Genomic DNA, 21,709 nt, shown 5'->3' on the forward strand with positions numbered 1-21,709 from the left:
GTTTTTTTAAATTTAATCAGTTTTTTAATTAAAAAATTACTTACACAATAAATTTTATTTATTTAAATAAAATTTTAAAAGTTATATTTAATTTTCTTTAACCTTTTTACTTAATTTAATAAATTTTTTAATTACCTAAAAAATAAATAAAACTTATTTACGATAAAATTATAAAAATTATTTATATTAATTTTATAATTACAATAAGATAATGATAATCTTATAAATGAAACTCGATTTTCGTACACTCAAACATATATGAACTTCGTATATGTGTATTATAAAATATTTTTTTGTTTCTGATTACAATATATTTATTTTTATTCAAAAATTTTATATATTTTGTTCTTCAGATTTTAGAAATAAATAAACAATCTTCTTAACTTAATTAATTACGTGTAGTTATTTTGACGTGTCAAACGTCTCTTGTTAATATTTAAGTTTTATACAAGTTAAGTTCTATACAAGTTTATATTTTAATATCTGTTTGAAAATATAGTTTATACGTAAAAAATACTTAACATAATTAAATAAGAGGAATATATGGATACATTCTTAAAGACGAAAATATATAAAAATTTCTTAGAAATTAATTTTTTTTATTTTTTTTATCTAAAATTGATTGATATAAAAATTGATAAACAATCATTTTAATAAATTAATATATTTTTGTTAAAACAAGAGTAAATAAAATAAAAGTAGTTTTATTTTCTTCTTCACGCTATTTATTAATTGCCCTGAAGGGAGATACAAAACCCTTTCCTGTACTAATACCAATCCCCTTTTTTTGAGTTTCTCCATATTCCCCTATTCCCAACTCGCAATTTCCCCACATCTAGGGTTTCCGGCAATTGTAGCTGCCGTCTCCGCCGCAAACCGCTGCTCACCACCGCCGGAATTGTTGTCACTATCAGGTCCGTTTTCTCTCTCTGCTCTCTTGTATTTCTATTCGTAGAATGAATGGAATTTATCGTCTGTAATGGTAATGCTTTGATTGGAAGGCATAGAATGACAGAAGAGTGTTTCGAGTAATCGGGATGTAATCAAACTAGAATAGGATACTGAGCCAAAATGTTGGAACAGGGGTTTGGGCAGAGTGTGTTTGGAAAGCCATTGATTTATTATACGCGTCGTGTTGAGAATCAAAGTAATTGAGCTGAGTGTTATGTGGTGGTTTCCTTCGGAAATCTTTGGTGGTTTTTTAATGTTTATTGTATTCTGATCAAAATTCATGAGAATGTTCATTAGTTGTTGTATCTAATTATTTGATGTTGGGGTATGATTTTACCTACTACACTCATCCAAATGCACATTACTTCTTCATTAAATTGCTAATGTCAACCTCAAACCCAATCCCTTGGTAGAGAGAGCCTAGACTTACCCATTAAACTCCAATCCCTTGGAAAACCTAACAAGTTCATATGCTTTAAGAAATGAGATTTAAGACAACTAAAGGTCCAAGTTCTATTCCTAGATACAATTTCCTTTAGGTGTTTAGTCTAGTTCAAAGTTCACACAATATTTTCCAACATTAAGCAAACCAAAGAATCATGCTATGGTTGATCAAATCATAACAAGCTTTAAAAGAAGGAAATAAACACTCACAATCAATGAAAGAAGCTTATATTCATTCAAAACAAGTGCATTTACATTAGAGTTTCATAGTTACATCATTGCCCAACAAAATGAAGTTAGCTCTCCATTGTCATGGAGAGCTTGAGCTTACAGTGGAAGAGAATGAAGGAGATGAAGACCCAAGGAAGAGGAATGGAGAACTCCTACTGCCCAAACTTGCTCCAAGAGGTCTAAGAAATGGTGTTTAGTGCTTCAGCTGCCAAGAAGCTGGCACCCTCGTTGCATGGAAGCATTAAACAGGTCTAGGGTGCCACATCAGCAAGTGTCACGCTCAGTGCCCAGATAGGAGGGTGTCCGGCTTGAGTTCAGCAAAACTGGATGGTGCTCAGCGCCCTGGATGGGGCGCCCAGGCGAGATTGCGAGGCTGTGGCGCTCAGCGCCCCTGGAGGGGGCGCCCAGGCGAGCTGCTAGCCTTCATTAGCCTTCTAGTTTGGTGCTTTTGCCGTTTTTCTTGGGTTCCAACTCCTTGATAACTTGATGCTCTTCCAATGCTCACAAATTGCCTACAAAATTGTGGGAATTAGTGATGAAAACCATTAAATATAACCTAGACTAACTTATTCACAAAAGTAAGAGAAAAGAGAGGATTAAGCAATCTTCAAGCTCAAAGAGAGTTGATTTGGTATTTTAAATGCACCACAAATAATGGTAAAATTTACCGCTATCACTCCCTTCAATGTAATTCTAGTTGTAAGGAGACTGATTTTGTTAGATCTGAAATGTTATATTCAAATTCGTGACAAGGAGAAATGAGTTTCTTTGAAGGATTCTAATAAACATGTCACGGAAAGTAAAAAGTGAAGTTGTTTATTGTATGTTGATCTAAACCTCTAAATGTATACGTTAGTTATTATATCTAATGCTTTAATACTGGTCCTAAATAATTTGTTTTGCAATGCTTTACCAATTTTAGCTGTTATTACAATACTGGTTTGATTATGTACTCCCACAATGATTTATTTGATCTAAAATATTACACCCAGATTCTTGATGGGGAAAAATGAGTTTCTCACACCAAAAGCAATTGCCAATCGAATCAAAGCAAAAGGATTGCAGAAGCTTCGATGGTATTGCCAGATGTGCCAGAAGCAGTGCCGAGATGAGAATGGATTTAAATGCCATTGTATGAGTGAAGGACATCAGCGACAAATGCAAATTTTTGGACAAAACCCACACCGTATAGTTGAGGGCTATTCCGAAGAGTTTGAGAGCTCATTTCTAGAGCACATGAAGCGCAGTCATCGATTCAGCCGTGTCGCAGCCACTGTAGTTTATAACGAATACATAAATGATAGGCACCATGTTCATATGAACTCCACCCAGTGGGCAACTCTTACTGAATTTGTCAAGTACTTGGGTCGAACTGGCAAATGTAAGGTCGAGGAAACACCCAAGGGATGGTTCATTACATACATAGACAGAGATTCAGAAACCCTTTTCAAGGAGAGGATGAAGAATAAGAGAATCAAGGCAGATATGGCAGATGAAGAAAAGCAAGAGAAGGAGATCAGAAAACAGATTGAAATGGCTGAGCAAATGATGCAGCAGCCTACTCCTGAGGCTGATGAGCCTTCACAATCTGAGCCTCCAAGGGAACTAAATATGGAAGATGGAATTAAGATAGGGTTTTCTCTTGGGTCTTCATTGGTTAAACAACCTGTGACCAAGGAAAAACGTGAGGCATCAAGGGTGGTGTTTGAGGAGGCTGATGAAGAGAAATATGGGGAAAGAAATCCTGGAAACAATTTGAAGAGGAAAGAAAGTGGTGGTGGAAAATCAACTTTGGAGGAAATGATGAGGGATGAAGAGAAGAAAAAGGAAAAAATCAACCGGAAGGATTACTGGTTGCACCAGGGAATTGTTGTTAAGGTTATGAGCAAAGTTTTGGCAGAGAAGGGCTACTACAAGCAAAAGGGTGTTGTGCGGAAGGTGGTTGACAAGTATGTTGGGGAAATAGAAATTCTTGAAAGTAAGCATGTGCTCAAAGTTGATCAGGCAGAGCTTGAAACTGTGATTCCACAAGTTGGTGGCCGTGTTAAAATTGTCAACGGCGCGTATAGAGGATCAATTGCTAAGTTGTTGGGCGTGGATACAGATAATTTTTGTGCTAAGGTGCAGATCGAGAAAGGACCCTATGATGGCAGAGTGCTTAAAGCTATGGAATACGAGGACATTTGTAAACTAGCCTAGTGAGTTGGATGGAATTAATAACTCAGTGGTTTACTTCTAGTGTTCGTCTTTATGTATCTTTGTCTAATGTGTTATGCTTGTAAAACCATATTCATTATCTTATATTGGATACCATTCTTGGTAATTTATATAATTTTGACTATAATGAGGCACCAAAATTTGCAGAAAAAATGGGGTGACCGAGAGGTTTGAGATACCATGTTGTAGGTACCACACTAGCTACACCTTCTATGTATGTTCTTTTAATAGACCCCCGTATTTGTTTTGTAGCTTCTGGTTTACAACTTCTAATAATCTCTATGTACTATCCTTTTTTTTTTCTTGAATATATATGTTTACCATCAGAACTGCAGTGGCAGTCTGAATTCTGTGCTCCGGAGATGCGATAATAAGGTGTATTTTGCACGCCAAGCATCTTCTTCTCTTGGTTATTTTATGAGGCAAACTTCAATTGAAGAGGTACTTAATGTGTTCTTATTGTTTTGAATTACTCCACAATGTTCTATTTACTTCTCTTTTTGGTAAATGATTCATTTCTCACTGGCTTCTTGATACAAAAATTTTTCAGGGTGGCTCAACTTTTGCTCCTGAAACTCATCATGGTGCTGGTGCTGCATCTGAATGCGCTTCTAATGCAACAGCACCCTGTTTTGCTAGCCTGCGGTGGCGGAATCGCTCTAAAAAATTTCAGTGGTCCAATCACTGACTCCGGAGCAAGGCTTTGATACACTTGAACCACCTACAATTGCCAGGCCAAACAGACAGACTAGAGGAGATCTGTTACATTCTGAGAAGAAAACGTGCTATTCTGAAATTGGTGGTTAGCACTTTTGTGCTCAGAAAGTTATTTGATGTTATGTTAGATGATTATCTATAACAAGCAGAAGCATATAAATTATTTGAATTATTGGTGGAACTTTTTAATGCTGTTTGTCAACTGCTAAATGATGATTGTCAATATACTTCTGCAGGAATTGAGTGGTCTCCAAGGATGGATGTTGCAGAATCAGAAGCAAATATGTCATTCCAGTGGAAGTTCCAGGTGTCAGTATCAGTGGCATAAAAGTGGAGGTTGATGATCTAAAGTAAGAAGCATATCTTATACTAATCATTATAATCTTTGCAATTTATGGTATTAAGCATTTAGTTCTGCTTAATCAATAATAGCAAGGGAATGTTGAAGAAAAGGATAAGGCTTAATAAACTATTGTTGGATACTACTTTTATCTGAAAGTCATTATTGTGTTTTTTGGAGTGATTCTTTCATTTGTTATGAATCTTTTGAAGTACATGACTGTTTTCATTCTGATAAAAGAGTGAATATGTGAACTGTGATAGGTTGTGTGTCCAAGGTAGACGCTCTACAAGCTCTTGGACAATTGCTAGTTGTCCAAATGCTTCATTTTCTTCATACCATCGGAGGGAAATATTATATGGACCATATGAGGTGCTGTGGCAACTTTCTTCTGGTGTGAACAAGGACAGAATATCAGCTGATTTTTTGTGAGTTATATCTGTGTTATGCATGTGTTTCTTAATGTTAACTCATGAATTAAAAAATCTTCTAATTTGGTCTATTGCATTATATGATTAGTACTTTTTTTAGTAGTTTTGGTTATTGGATCAGTAAATGATTATAGTAACACAAGATGGTGTCTTAAATTGTAAGCTTGAAATTCAATTAAATAACTGAGAAAGCCATTGAATACCTAATGTTCTTGGCTAAAATGGCTGATTCACTCTTGCTGAATCTAGATACTGTAATGATGGTTATTACTTTTGTGTTTTATTGGCAGTTAGATCATGATGGTATTTTAAGTACAGAAAAGCTGAATCTATGCCAATGTTAATGCTTTGCTTGGCATCTACAGCACTGCCACGGATTTGTAATTCATAAATTTTTCAAACTCAATGCTGAAGCTATATAATTTATAACATCTACTCAGAAACTATTTTTTTGTGCAGAAGTAGTATGTTATGATGTGTGTGGATTTGCAGAAGTTCAAATATATGTGTTTTACCTTTATACATTTGAAGCTGATGATTTGCTGTTTCTTTCTCCAATTTCAGGGATGGACTTCTACAAATCGTAGTTCCTAAAACTTTAGTATGAGTGAGAAACATTGATTTATATGTGTAAGTATATGCATATACATTCAGAAACAATGGGTATTCTGCATGAGTTATGTCATGCCCTATATATTGTAATAATGTAATTGTTCAATACACTGAAAATTATGAATGAGATTAATCTCCCTTGTATTAAATATACACATAGGATCATTTATTTATAATAGAATAAATATGGGTTAAGTCCAAAATACAAATAAAAAATAATAAAAAAGTAACTAAAGAATAAAAATAAATATAAAATAAAGATAACATATCTAACACTCTTATTCGTGCTAGAACATACATATGTATCAAGTTTGTTATTAATATAATTCATAAGTCTTAGTGAAAATATATGCTTTTGCACTCTATGACATAAAATTGCTAATGATTTGCAAGACGACATAAAAGACAAAATATTAATCCAAAAGACTCTCTCTGAGCAACAACTATGGGAGGTTGTTCCATCTAAATCTTTCTTCTTGCAAATCGTTGTTGAGGAATGCATTGTTGACATCCCATGGATAAAGAGGTCATTGTTGGAGAGCTACCACTGTTATAAATAAACTAACAAAAGTCATCTTTTCTGTGGGAGAAAAAACATATGAACGGGTCAAACACAGTGGTGTCAAAAGAGAGGTTAGAAGAGATGAGATCTAAGATTTTCCAATCAAGGTATCCGAAAAAGGAAAAAGAGCAATCTCAATGTTTTGAATAACTGCTTGAAAGGAGACGAGATGAGCAACAACACATAATGAACCTGAAAACGAAAAACGAGCGACCTCGACGCTCTGAATTACTATGAGACATGTCACCATGCACGATGGAAAAGGGAGCAAATCCACAACTTCAAAAGGCGTTGAGAGCGTGTAGGAGCTTTGATGAATGCGTCGTTAATGACATGATGGTCGTTTGGTCAAGACGATCAAAACCATGTGATTACCGGTCGAAAGAGCGCGTAGGAGCTCCGATGAAGCCTTTGTTAATGGCATAATGGTCGTCTCACCGAGACGATCAAAACCATATGATTGTCGGTCGAAACTAGAACTCCGATAGTGATAGTGATAAACAATGACACTGTCGATAGCGGTAGGTTGCACTGTCGTCGGTAGCGACAAGTGTAGTGGTAAAAAAAAAATAATAACAAACTAACTAAAGTTAAAAGATAAATATAAAATGAAGGTAATATATCTAACATATATTAAATTTCATATACAATTTTATTGTTAGACAGAAAATTTTGAAAATTGTCTTTGAAAATTTAATCATATTAAGTATTTTTTATTTATTTACGATGAGTAGATAAGAGAACAATGACAGTATGTAGTAAAATTTACTTAAAAGTCAAAATAAAGAAATATTAGATTTTGAAAAAATTTATTAATAAAAGTTGAACACAGAAAAAAAATTATATTAACTTAGATACCATGCTTAACTTGGAGAACTAGACTTCCCCCACAATTTTGAAGCTTACTTTTATATTTATATACTGTGTTTAACAAATAGTTTATGAATCAACAACAGTTACCTTTTATAAATATTTCAATAATTACAGTGATATAACCGGCTTTTTTGGTTTGAAAATTTAATGTGGTCAAAGTTTTATTTTTTTGAACAAAATAATATGGTCAAATCAAGTACATTTACTGTATTCAATGTTATTCAATATTAAACATAATGATTTTTTTTTAACTCAAGTTACAAATAAAGGTGCACAATAAGGCAGTTTTATTATGAAACTGTCACTTTCATCCCTGTTTTATTGACATACATTTGCAGGGAATTTCTCTCTCGAATAACATGACATATTAAAGTAGTAAAAAATTAAAACAATATATTATTGTTAATCTAATTTTTTTTTTTGAAAATTCAAATTATACTGAAATTTTTCCTTGGTAAATTTAATCCTATGGCCTAACCTGAATTTTTAAATTCCTTTACTATTCAGAATTTAAGTGGGTAATAGTTAGACTAAAAAATATGGAGAGAAAATGAGTGTTTATCCATTGAAAATTAATCTATCATTTTATGAGGCTATATTTTAGTTAGCTTTTCACATCATGCAATCATCTCAATCAAATTTTATGTGGCCCATCCTCCTTTTTGTTTTCTCAATTCCAAAATTAAATTCATTTTTAATGTAAGTTACATGGTACATTCCAAACGTAACAACATGAATTGGACTCTTTAAAGCATTCAAGAAAAAAATAAAAAACTCTAGCCATTGAAAATAACTTTAACAGTTCACACTTTAATTTATATATTTTAATATTTATGATATGTTATTTGTGTGTGAGTAATAATTATTGATTTTTTTTTTTTGCTGATTGATATTCGATATAGTCATTTTAGACTCAAGAAGATAAATCAAATTTAAAATAAAATAAAAATGTTAGAGACTTTTTTTATCTTCAATATAATTCCTTGTTATTTTCTTTCTTACCATCTATTTCTTTACTTTTATATTTATCTTTGACTCTACGTAAGTTTGAGTACTCATTTGAAAATCACCCATTTTTATTTTTGTACGTAATATTTTTAAGATAATATTACTCGTTTGGTTTCTATACTTTAATAAATTTTACCTTTTAATCTCTATACTTATATCCTTTAATCATTATATATTAATTTTAATATATTTAGTTCCAATAGTTTTAGATACAAAATAACTAAATAGAGACTAATTTTGTATGTATAAGAACTACAAGAAAATTAAAATTGATAACTTAGACTAAGAGGTAAAGCTTATACAACTATAAGAACTAAATGATTAATAAATTTATATGGACTACAAAAATATTAAAATTGTATGTGTTGGGATTAAAATTCTAAGTTTGATAAAGATTAAAAGGTAAATTTGTAAAACTATACACTTTTAGTGCATATGAAATCTCTATCTTTTCTCTCTTTCACTTTGGAAAATCACCTACGTTTTATATCATATTACCAACAGGGGTGAATTTTAGAAGGTCCACAGGGAGCTTTGATCTCTTCCAATTTTTTTAATATGTAAATTAATATATAAATAAATATTAATTTTATCAAGTATATTTTATATATTTGATATTTCTTAATTTATTACATCTATCTTATTATCTCTAAAATACTTTTTTGAAAATCCATCACTAATTGCCAACTTCTTTTAAAATAAAAAATCATAACTCTTAAATATGCATGCAAAGGCCCATGGTTTTGTTTCTTGTAACTTGGTCCATGTGGACCTCGTCCAATTTCTTGGTTCTAAACCAATCTATTTGATTATTAGAAAAAGTTAAATATATTTGTAGTTTATAATTTAGATGTGAAATTGAAATTCGTCATATTTTAAACGTTGATACATTTTTATCTTTAAATTTTAAAAATGAATAAATATAGTCATTTAAAATGATACTTTACGATGATAATTGAATTGAAATGTGTCAAATGGTGTAAAAAACTCAAATACAAGCCTAAAAGGTAAATTGACACATCAAAAAAATTTAACGTGGTTGGGTTATGAAAATTATATTTATTTATTTTTAAAGTTTGGAGACTAAACTGTATCAAAATTTTGAACATGGACAAATTCCAATTTTATATCAAAATATAGGGACTAAAAACACATTTAACCCAGTTACAAACTATCTACAAAGAAACATCAAACAAAATAATTTTCTTCTTCCTCTTTTCTCTTTCCCTGACTTTATATATCCAATTCAATATCACTTTCCATTTCAAATCTCATATACATCCTCCTTTTCTACCTTAACAATGGTTCAACCAAGTAATATAAATCCCCTATCATCCACCCCACTTTCTTCCTCCGATGACAACACCTTTTATGATGTTACTGATTCATCCACTCATCCAAAATCCCCCTCCTCCTCATCATCATCAAAGAGGACACGCGGTAGGCCTGTGGGCTCCAAGAACAAACCAAAATTAACCCTTGTGATTGACCAAGACAACAAGCATACCCAAAAACCTATTTTCATTCAAATCCCTAAAAATTCTGATGTGATTGAGGCATTGATCCAATTCGCCTATGATTACCAAATTAGCATCACGGTGCAAAGTGCTTCAGGATCTATTATGAACGTCACTCTCCGTCGTGATAGTGAATCCACAACTTCTACATTCATTGTTCATGGACCCTTCACATTAGTTTCCCTCATTGGCACTTGCATAAATAACAACTCTTGTACTGTTTCATCACTGTCTAATCTTGACATTGATTGTTTTTTTAACATTTCCTTTTGTTCAAATATAGGTCAAAGCTTTATTGGAGTTGTTGGAGGGAAGATTATCGCAGGTGATGATGTTGTTGTAGCAGCTACTATTTTGAATAGCTTTGAGAATAACAAAAGTGAAAATCAATTATGATAATGAAAAAAAAAAGATAACAATAATTGTTATTCATGTAATCTAAATGACAATTAAATTGTGTTAACGCTCCATTAGTATTGTTATACATGTACTCATCTTAAAATATAGGTGCTATCATGAATATGGTTTATTAGTTTTTTTTTTGTTTTTTTATTATGAAATGTCAAATATATTTGTAAAAGCATGGTAATTTGTAGATTTATTTTGATGAAGTCTAAGTGACAATACTTTGATGCACTTGTTTGTGTGTGATTGATGCAACTCTTTTTATTGTTGAGCTTATGTTGTAAGTGATAGATGTTAGTTTCAATATGCTTTTAGATTTGTGATTTTGAAATTCCATGAAGAAGATTAATTTTGAAATCTAAATCTTAAAAGATACCGATAAATGAAAAAAAAACAAAGATAATTCACCAATTCATATAGCTTGACATGAATGATTATTCTATTTTTTCAATTCACAATTGATTTCACCATCGATACAAAATTCAAATACTATTTTTTTAATATATATTTAGGACTTACATTTATTTTTTACATTCATAAATATTTAAATTTTGAAAGTAAAAGTCTATATTTATATGGACCCTTCTATTTATATGGTTTTCTAATTCCATATAGAAATTAATGTGGTCAAATTTTTTGTAATGATCAAATTAATGTGGTGAACGGAAAATTATTTATTATATTCAATACAAACCTTAAATTTTTTAAAAGAAGTTAATGCAATGGTAATAAAGCTAGAAAAAAGTGAACTTAAAAGGTAGTTTAATGGAACTGTATTGAAAAATTGGTAAATAAATTTCATGATATAGTTAAAGTAGTCAACACATTAACTCTAGTTTTCTTCATTAACTCTAGTTTTCTTTATTGAAACTTCAAATTAGATTGTATTTCTCGTCAGTAGACTTAATCTTACAACCTAATTAAATTTTTTTAGCTCCTCTATTGTTTAGCTTTATAGTAATGTCTTATTCACTCTTAGTTTTATCATAAGAAAAATCAACTTAAAATTTGGAAAAAAGAATTATAAAGGCGATATTCGACGACAGCAAATAAAAATATTGAAGAGAAAATAAATGTTTAATGTGGAAAATCAACATTCAAAGAAAAATGAAGTCATGATTTAATCCTTGGTGCTCATTTAAGTATAGTTTATCCAATGTAATACCATATATAGTCAAATGTCCAATATGTTTTGTCCATAGACATTGATCCTATCTTTTATGAAATATGTAATTTTATGTCTACAATATTAATATGTTTGTTTTATAGATTTCCTTATTCATTAAAAATAATGTATTTTCTTTAGTTGTTTTCAAATTCGAAGAAACCAACTTATCAAATTAAAGAATGTGTTTGGAAATATTGAAAGTCAAGAAAAACGTATGGTAAAAGATAAGCAGATAAAAATTAAATAAAGAATCGTTAATTAATATGTATTTTGAAAATGAAAACATATGGAAAGTAAATATTAATAGCAATAAAGTAAAATCATTAATATCATTTGACTAATCTCAAAACTTAAATTCTAAAAAACTACAATTAAATTTTTTTTATATATATTAAAAACTTTACAATAAATATAAATATAGGATATTTAACACTTAAAATATATATATATATATATATATATATATATATATATATATATATATATATAATATTTTTCATTGTGAAGTTGACGAAATTACAAACAAAATTCATTGTCTTTAAGAATTTATTCGTAATTTATTAGGCAAACACATCTTAAAATACAACATAAATTTTTTAAATGTTTGAGATTAGATCTAATAAAAAAAACTCTAAAAAAAGTAAATAATTAAACATATGGTAATAAAATAAAAAAGAAAGAGAATGAGAGAGAAGAAAAGAAGTGAGTTGTGTTTTCGGAAGAAGCAAAATGCATGTATTTGTAGATACAAGAGGGAGATTAAGATGAGCCAAAAAAAAACTCATGGCTTCCAGAGGATATTTGTAACAGCTCAAAGTTGACCATCGTGCCTAGCGGGGAGGATCTGCAACATTGACAAAATTGCAGCAATCATACAGAGAAAGAAAATGTATTTCTTCTACAACTCGTGCAACTTGCAAAAAGGTTGTAAATATTTGCAACAACCTTCTTGTATATTTTGTAATATACTTTATCTGGTGTTTATGTTATAACAATCCTCACATATTACAAAAGATAAAAAAAAGATGAAATGAAGAGAATCTTGGGTCTCATAAAAGATATAATGCATTAAAACTAGTATACTAATGTATCTGAATTAGTCTTGGATTGATAAACGTACACACAATGTAATTGGCACAACAAGTTATATGAACCAAAGATACTTCATACATGTTAGCAATTTATCAATCACAATACACCCTCATAATTCTTGTTGTTATCATTGTTTTACGCTTACTAGGTCATGCATATACCCAATATTCATGAGTTTTTTAGAAATCATGTCAATATCTCATACAAGCAGTCTCACTCGACACTCATATAGGTGATTTCATCAAGTATATGTTGCAAATCATACACCATCCATAAAAGGTATAAAAATCATTAAAAAATTTATTTAAACAAATTCTTACACCATGTAGAATATTAATTACAAAGTTTAACCTCTTAATTATACCGTCTATATCACTTTCGCACTAACTATAGGAATTGAGATAATTGATTTAAAATCAATTTAGTGCTATCAAAACAAACAATATTTTGCCCACATAAACCTTATTTATGGGATTTCTAGTAATAAATGTTAAGTTATTATCACTTGTTTGTTTGCAAGTGGCTTAAATCTGATTTCTCTTTATGCTTCTAAAATCATATTTCTGTTCAGGGGTTCTGTCAGAGGATTTGTTAGATTTCGATCTGACTTCACATAATCAATGGAAATAGTTCTACTATTTAATAATTGTTTTACCAAATTATGTCTTAAATGTATATGTTTGTTCTTTCCATTGTAATTCTTATTTTTAGTTATAACTATTGTCAATTGGCAATCCCAATGTATTGACACAAATGGTTTGGTTTCACTCATAGTGGAATGTTTGCTAAAAAGTTTTTCAACCATTCAACCTCACTATCAAGCCATTTCAATAACAACAAACTTATATTTCATGGTTGATTTTACATAATTTTTTGCTCGATTGATCTCCATATAATCGCATCACCCTGAAGTGTGAATATATAACCACTAGTGGATTTTATTTCATCTGAATCAGATGTCCAGTTAGCATTACTATATATCCTTCTAGTACAACGAAAAATCTATTATATTCCATAGCATAATCCATTAAACCTCTTAAATATCTCATAAGTCTTGCAAATGCATGTCAATACTCTTGATTAGGACATTGAGTGTACTTACTAAGTCCATCTACTGCATAAACAATGTATGGTCTAGAAAGACGCATTAAATATAATAAGTTCTTAATTATTTAGACATACTAAGGTTAAGAAATAAATTATCTTTTATTTTTTTTAATTTAAAATTAAATGCATAAGAAATATTCACTAATTTAAAAAATCATAATAACCAAACTTTCTTCCTGAACACTAAATAAATACATGCCATCTACTGAAACAAATTGGACCTTAATAATAATTCAACCAACTTCTGTAACTTTCCATCCTTCACCCTAATTTTTATCCTCTAATAATAGCCATTATGATATAGGATTGTTTTCTAACCAAGAATTACCACTGTTAAAGATGACACATAGTAACTTTAATAGGTTTCTAAAAAAAAATCATTAATACCCTTTGTTATTAATAAAGACATGCAAGTAAAAAAAACTTATTTTAATTTATTTCCTTAGAAACTTTTATTGTACTTATATTGGGAAACCTATTAAAGGTGACAATGTTTTAATGTACTTATTTGTGTCTGTAATTTGTGCAACTCTTTTTTATTGCTGAACTAGTTTGAATGTGTTTTTCAGTTTATGATTTTAGAATGTAATATGATAGGTTAATAACTTTTTTAAACAATTTTTTGACAATAGATTATGTGTCATTATTTTATATTTGTCTGTATATTTGAAATAGATTAATCATAAGTTATCACAAATGCTGGTGTAAAAGAATTATTTAAAAGATATTTTTCTTTTAGAATTCAATGTAGAATACTTATTTTGTTATATAAATTTTGAACAACCCCACAAATAAAGAGAGACAGGTTATCAATTATCAATTCATAGCTGGATAAGAATTAATTATGAATGAATAATTATTCTATTCTTTCTATTCATTTTACCATTCATTAATACAAAGTTCTAAAACCTTTCAACGTTTTAACATTTATGCAACTTACGTTTATTTTATATTTACTTTTTTTTTTCATTTATAAATATTGAAATTTTAAGAAATCTATATTAATATAGACTGTTTTATTTGTTTGATTTTAAAATCTCATATAGAATTTAATGTGGTCAAATTGTTTTATGAATGAAATTAATGTGATAAAAGGAAAACATATTTATTATATTATGGCATTGAATACCAGCATTAAATAAATTTGAAAAAGTTATTGCAGTAGTAATAAGTCTATAATGAGAAGTGAACTAAAAGTAATTTAAATATGGAACTGTAATCACAAATCATGAGATATTCAGAGTTGTCAATACATTAACACTATTTCCATTCATCTAATTACTTTATTTATGATTGAAACTTCATAGCAGAGTAGATTTAATCTCATGACATAATAATGTAACTCTTTTTAGCTCCTTTCCTATTTAGCTCAGAGTAATGTCATATTTACTAATATTTTTTAAAAATAAAAAATATAGGAAAAGATTCATGTAACAATATTTTAGTGGGATTTTTTTTATAATATTTATTGTGGATAAAAATAATGTCAATAAATAATAATAACAAAATAAAACTATTAATATCATTTAAGTAATCACAAAATTTAAATTCTAAAAAATCATATTTTTTTAAATATTAAAAACCTCCAAATAAATAATAACACACATGCGCCTGGTTTTAATATTTTTTTAGAAAACAAAGTAACTGTTTTAATTAGTCATTATATATATGATAAATAAATTTGTAGGGTGTGTTCGTTTCCGAATATTTACTGCAGATTGGCGAAGAAGAATTTGGATGAATTTTTATGTTCGTTTTTATGGATTTGCAAATAAGTAAAAGCGATGATTTGCAGGATATATACTTTTTTCCATCTTCGCACGTCTGCACGGATTTAAGATGATTTTTTTGGAAAAATGTCTTATTTAACTTCTCTGTAACACACCATTGTATCCATTCCATAGTTATAATTTTATTAGTCATTGTTTTTATTATGTTAAATCATACGTGCTACATAAAATATTATTAATCAAAGTAAATTTTTGTTCTGATATTTATAAAACTACCAGATTATTTAAAAATATAATTTATTTTTACTTATAGAATGAAAGTTGGTATACATATATAATATTTTCATTTAACGATATATAATATTTTCATTTAACGAAGGTTATTATTATTGAACTTGTTTTCTACAATGATAAGATGTTCTTACCTCATATATATCATTTCATATATTTTTTTAATTAAATAAATTATATTTTTTTTCTATTTTTAGATAATTATATTATTGATATATTCACTTCTTTTTATTATGAATATTCAATTTGATTATAAAAACCAAAAATTATAAAATTATATCAATTATGATTAAATTATATTACTAAATTACAATCTTTTTACCTTTTTAAAGTTAATTTTGATAATTAATTTTAATTTTCTCTTTATAATTTTTTTTACAATTAAATATAACATTAACATTTATCATTTTATATTACTTTAATAATTAGGGGCATTTTGGTAATCTTTAATTTTTATCTATTAAACAAATTTTTTTATTCTATCACATCAATTAAATCCTATACTAATTCTTACAAACTTTACTTCCAATTTCACTCTCAATTACCTCCAAATCCACTCAAACAAATAACAAAAAATTTACCCTAAAATTTCCTCAAATCCATTCAATCACTTTCTCCCAAATCATCTCCTCTAAATATCCTCAAGTGAACAAAGCAGTAATGTTGATTAAGAATTTTTTAGTTAACTGAAAATTTATATGAATACGAATAGTATTTAAAAACTAATTACGATTGAGAATAAGTATTTGTGTTTATTTGTGCACGCTTTCATATAAATATTTTTGGATGTCACAATATCGACATGCGATCCTTTTGCATAGGATGTCAAATGATGTGATTTTTGGATTTTCATTCATATTTTAAATGTTTTACTCTTTTTTGAATATGAACATAGTATATATAAATCAAATAATTTTAAATCATGTATATGCAAAGAAAATTTTTAAAAAACACTTCGACAAGCTGTCATTGCCTCCAACTCCCTCAAACCTCCACGTCCAAACTGTCAAGTTATTTTGAATAACCTCAATATTTAATAAAATACTCTAACAATTTTTCAAAACTCAACGAAAGGAGTATGAGAACACTCAATAGGAGAAGAAAACGGGGTGCAAACATTCAACAAAGGTGAATGAAATGCTCTAACAATCTCTCAAAACTCATTGAAAGAAGAAGGAGAAAAGTAAAGGAAATGGGATGCATGAGTGCAAACATTCAACGAAGGTGAATGGGATACATGAGTGCAAACATTCAACAGATGCATGGGTGCTGAAAAAATGCTTCATTTAATGCAGAATTTTTCAACAAATCAATTTTAACGTATAATCATCTCTATTAATCAGAGGATATTTATGGAAATTGAGGGTGCAGGATGAAAGACTTTGAGGTGCAGGGTGAAACACCCTTGTTAATAATACACTTGACTGTTTTTTTTTCTTTTCCCACCTTTATGTTTAATGGGCTAAATAATCCAGCTTAGTTTTATTATTCTCACCCCTCTGCATTATCACACGCCACCACTAAAACCAATCAACATCATGCAAAACCATTCAACACGCATACCTGAAGCTCGTCTCACTCCATTTTTTCCATCCATCATTGACTCCAAACCACTTGCTAGATTCCAGGGCACTTTGCTAGATTCACTTTTACCAAATATCTTTCCTATATGTCTACAATAATTTTCTTTTATATTTTTAATTTTTATACTTTTTTTTTCTATTTTATTCTCTTTTAATTTGGTCATTATATTAATCGATATTTACTTAAATTCTTAATAAAATGATAAAAGGAATATACTAGTGAGTCAGAAGCACGTGTAGTGAATATTTTCCTCCTTATTCTCATTTTCTAACCACTTGATAATATTGGATAGAGCACACATGGTTGATGAGGCCCACTCAAGGCATTTAAACTAAAAATTTGATTATGTAAAACCTCCATATATACCAAAACACAGTCTCTGGTTTCTATCCATTTTTCAACTGTCATCCTTCTCTCATCCTCTTCTTTCTGTTTTGTCTCATCTTGGAATATATCAATTCAACCGCTGCTAAAGTAATTCCAAAGTGAAGTACATATGCAGCATCTTTTTTCAGTGACACCTATGTCGTCAGTTTCCACACTTTGATGGCGATATTAATTGTGCTGCTTATTGTACTGTTGGTTCATTTACACGGTGGTGCTCATCACAAAGAGCCAAGAGGAATTACAGCAGCGAAGAAGGGTTGCGATTTGTCTCAGGGAAATTGGGTTGCTGATGAATCATACCCTCTTTATAATAGCTCACAATGTCCCTTTATTCTCAAAGAATTTGATTGCATAAGAAATGGTCGTCCTGATAAAAACTATGTCAAGTACAGATGGCAACCCAAAAACTGCAACTTACCAAGGTACATACATCCTTTCTTTCCTCTTATTCAGTCAGTTTTTTATCATTATTACTTTCATCATTCCTCACTTTGATCTATTACTGTTACTTTGAAACTCTTGAATATCCTTTTACAGTAAGTTTATTTTGTTAATCCATAGTAATTAAGTGAAGCTCCAACTTTGCTCATGGTTTGATTAACGTTAAACCGCAGTAAATACACGGTCTCTCAAATTAGAGTATCAATTACTACATCTTATATGGTCCAAAGAATAACTACTGAAGTAAAAGATTAATGAGATTTGTTGTTCTATATTATTGACCTTGAATATGACATTCGATGTAGATTTCACATCTCCTTGGGGTCCACTGGTTTCTGCTATTGAAAGAAAACCACATGCTAGAAGAAAACAATTACTTGCTTTCTAAGCCACTTAAAAGGGCTAACCACCAATCATATAACCACCGGCAGACACTCGGTTTCTTTTGCTAAATTTTAAGTTATCAATGCGATTGGATTCAGTAAGATAGAACAACTGAGTTGTTATAAACATTTTAACATGTGTTTAATCTCTAAAAATTAAAAAAAAAAAAGTGTCAAACACCAAATGTGTTTCTCAGGCTTAATATATATTTCCACTGACATAAATTAAGAGAATGTGGTTGTGATTTGTTGTCAAAATATATTAAAATTTTCGAGTCAACTGAATGGTTCAAACCGAATATTGTTTAAAATAATTAAAAATTTTGATATCTACTAAAATTAAATTTTGTTCATTAAGAATTCGGTTTATCCAGATAAAAATGCGATGAACCAAAACTATCTATAAATTTTAAATTATATTAAAAAAATAAAAATCTTAAACCTAAATCTTTTTATATCGTGGATTTATTTATTAAGAGTCTAATATTATAAATAAAAAAAGTGATAAGAATGATATGATGTTATATAGTAATTTATTTTATATTTTTTTACTTTTGGATCGTAAGTAGAATTTAACATAATATTGGATTTATTTTATTTGTATTGTGTTTTTTATTTATTTTAGATTAGAGTTTAATATCATCATGGATTAAACTTTATTTATATTTTAATTTTCTTTTAAATTAAAGAGAAAAAAATTATAATTAAATTAATGAATAACGTGTTTAATCCATCAACTAGCTGAATCAAATTCAAACTTTTTGGACTCGGTCCTATAATAACTTCCTAGAGGGTCTAATGACTTGACAAGTTGTGATGTTGCTTTCACCTGTTATGTTCTAATGGAATAGACATATCCAAGATTGGTTCACAGAAAATACTATTTCAATTATCATTATGGTGATGGACCCACCTTAGAGTTGAATGAAATTTGGTGCAAGGTTACAGATTCAATGGAGAAGATTTGTTGAGAAGACTGAGAGGGAAGAGTATTTTGTTTGTGGGGGACTCCTTGAGTTTGAATCAATGGCAATCACTCACTTGCATGCTTCACACGGCTGTGCCACGTGCCAAGTACACCTCAGTCAGAACTGGAGGTCTATCCACCTTCACTTTTCCGGTCAGAGACCGCTCTCATTAATTAACTATATATATATATATATATATATATATATATATATATATATATATATATATATATATATTCATAATCCTATTCATGATTTAAATCAATCTTTTTATGGCTGATTAGTAATATATGATAATGTCATAATACTACAAAAGAGAAAGGCTTAAGTAATGAGGAATGATACTATATAGTTTTGTGTTGAGACATTTCTCTTCATTTTGTTTGAATGTGACTATATATAATATGCAGAGGTATGATGTGAAGGTGATGCTTTCCCGTAACGCATTTTTGGTGGATATTGAAAGTGAAAGTATTGGTAGAGTCCTGAAATTAGATTCGATTGGAGATGGAAAAAGGTGGAAAGGAAACGATATACTGATATTCGACTCTTGGCATTGGTGGCTTCACATCGGAAGAAAACAACCGTACGTAAAATACAGACATTATTATTAATCCTATGATAATCACATGCAGTTTGGTTTCACTCTTCTCTTTCTGCAGATGGGATTTCATCCGAGAAGGAAATCACACATACAAGGACATGGATCGCTTGGTTGCATACGAGAAAGGCTTGAAAACATGGGCCAAATGGGTTGAAGACAACGTTAACCCTAAAAAAACAAGGGTGTTCTTTCAAGGAGTGTCTCCAGATCATCTAAAGTGTGTAAAGTTTAAGAATTTGTGATTGTGAGTAAGTTTGTGCTTGCAAGAATTGACGTTGAGTTTGTGTAATGCAGTGGAGGAAAATGGGGTGAGACAAAGGAAAGATTCTGTGAGGGGCAAATGGTGCCAGTTTCTGGATCAAAGTATTCACACCCAGCTGAGATAGTGTTACAGAAGGTGTTGGGAAGCATGTCAAAGCGTGTGAATTTGCTGAATATTACTGCATTGTCACAGATGAGAAAAGATGGTCACCCATCTGTTTATGGATTTGGTGGAAAAAGGAGCATGGATTGCAGCCATTGGTGTCTCCCTGGTGTTCCTGATACTTGGAATTTGCTTTTATATGCATCTCTCATTCAAAATTAAGCTTTATAAGAAACCTCTACAGTAAAAAAAAAAAAACAAAAGTTATATGAATCAAATTGTTTGTATTAAACATAACTTCTATGTGGTGAAAAACTTGAAATCATATTAGTTTTGTATTCACTTATGTAACTAATAACATACTCTTTTTATATATATAATAGATAACAAATAAAACAACATGCGAATGACATGGGTCACGAGAGGTCTATAGTAGTTTATTGGGCCTTAACTTACAACCTAGACTGCTTCTTCCAGCACCTCTTATTTTGTTTATGTTCAGTGATGACAACAATTTAAAGAAATGAAGCCATGAAAATGAGTGATTGATGGCAGAATGTTTGTAATTTTTCTAACATAACTTTAAAAATAAATAAATATAATAATATTAATTTATTTTACGCGTTATCTATTTATTTTTTAAATTTGTAAATTAAATTATATAAAAATTTAGAAAAAACGACAAATTTGAATTTTTGAACTGAATAACATTTAACATTATAATATAATAGTTTGAGAAAGAAATGGTCAAAAGAGACACGAGCTTATGGGAGTCCAAAATGGAACGCTGCATTCCCACAGCTTATCCAGCTGGCATACCCGTCGAATGGTGCCAGTCAACTTCGCGCCTCTTCCTTTCACTATGCATGTCTGTCCCCACACGCTATCTTTCTTTTATAAATATATTCATAAATATTTCTATACAATTTTTAACGATGACATATATTTATTAAAAAAATTAATATCAATATGTAAAATATAATTTTAAAAATTTATTAATTTAGCCAAAAATATATAATTTTTAAATGAATTGAAAAAAATAAAAAAAATATTTATGACCCTGAGTTGAATTATTTTGTACCTGGTCGAATGATGTTGAGAGTCATAATTACGACTTCAAGAATCACACGTAGGACAGTGGCAAAAAAACACTGCTCGGTCCTCTACATTTTTGTACCTATTATTCTTTGGACAAGTCCATGACGATGATTTTGCAAACTCAAACTTCATAAAATAAAAATAAAAATAAAAAATTTCTATGCTTTAGATAAAATATTTTATT

At 29.7% G+C, this 21,709-nt stretch overlaps 3 protein-coding genes and 1 pseudogene across 5 annotated transcripts; all 4 read left to right on the plus strand.

Moving 5' to 3' along the window:
* The first annotated feature begins 741 nt into the window (after window positions 1–741).
* LOC108338474 (KIN17-like protein) lies at window positions 742–4,164 on the plus strand. Of its 2 annotated transcripts, XM_052880331.1 has the most exons (3): window positions 742–914; window positions 2,619–3,824; window positions 3,991–4,164. In XM_052880331.1, coding segments are annotated over exons 2-3 (1,200 nt in total). In that variant the 5' UTR covers window positions 742–914; window positions 2,619–2,625; the 3' UTR covers window positions 3,992–4,164. The 2 variants fall into 2 exon arrangements, with proteins under 2 accessions (XP_052736291.1, XP_017430865.1); XM_017575376.2 differs by lacking the exon at window positions 3,991–4,164 and having other exon boundaries at window positions 2,619–3,958.
* Window positions 3,995–6,076, plus strand: LOC108336503 (uncharacterized; annotated as a pseudogene).
* Window positions 6,077–9,687: 3,611 nt separating this feature from the next.
* On the plus strand, window positions 9,688–10,299 carry LOC108336502 (AT-hook motif nuclear-localized protein 17). Its single transcript, XM_017572985.1, has one exon. It carries the CDS (start codon window positions 9,688–9,690, stop codon window positions 10,297–10,299), a length of 612 nt encoding a protein of 203 aa, XP_017428474.1.
* A 7,344-nt stretch (window positions 10,300–17,643) lies between these two features.
* Window positions 17,644–20,889, plus strand: LOC108337356 (protein trichome birefringence-like 43). Of its 2 annotated transcripts, none has more exons than XM_017573865.2 (5): window positions 17,644–18,089; window positions 19,440–19,611; window positions 19,870–20,045; window positions 20,122–20,280; window positions 20,358–20,889. In XM_017573865.2, exons 1-5 carry the CDS (start codon window positions 17,827–17,829, stop codon window positions 20,647–20,649), a joined length of 1,062 nt encoding a protein of 353 aa, XP_017429354.1. In that variant the 5' UTR covers window positions 17,644–17,826; the 3' UTR covers window positions 20,650–20,889. The 2 variants fall into 2 exon arrangements, with proteins under 2 accessions (XP_017429354.1, XP_052736985.1); XM_052881025.1 differs by having other exon boundaries at window positions 17,954–18,089; window positions 19,433–19,611.
* Window positions 20,890–21,709: the final 820 nt, after the last annotated feature.

Source organism: Vigna angularis, chromosome 7, assembly GCF_016808095.1.
Source record: "Vigna angularis cultivar LongXiaoDou No.4 chromosome 7, ASM1680809v1, whole genome shotgun sequence".
NCBI classification, from domain to species: domain Eukaryota; kingdom Viridiplantae; phylum Streptophyta; class Magnoliopsida; order Fabales; family Fabaceae; genus Vigna; species Vigna angularis.

What these genes read in the sequence shown, in the direction of transcription:
- LOC108337356 (XM_017573865.2), top strand. Translation starts at nt 17,827, where the DNA reads ATGGCGATATTAATTGTGCTGCTTATTGTACTGTTGGTTCATTTACAC. An exon ending in AAAAACTGCAACTTACCAAG is followed by an intron (nt 18,090 to 19,439) that starts GTACATACATCC and finishes GCAAGGTTACAG; the next exon opens with ATTCAATGGAGAAGATTTGT. An exon ending in CACATCGGAAGAAAACAACC is followed by an intron (nt 20,046 to 20,121) that starts GTACGTAAAATA and finishes CTCTTTCTGCAG; the next exon opens with ATGGGATTTCATCCGAGAAG.
- LOC108338474 (XM_052880331.1), top strand. Translation starts at nt 2,626, where the DNA reads ATGGGGAAAAATGAGTTTCTCACACCAAAAGCAATTGCCAATCGAATC.
- LOC108336502 (XM_017572985.1), top strand. Translation starts at nt 9,688, where the DNA reads ATGGTTCAACCAAGTAATATAAATCCCCTATCATCCACCCCACTTTCT.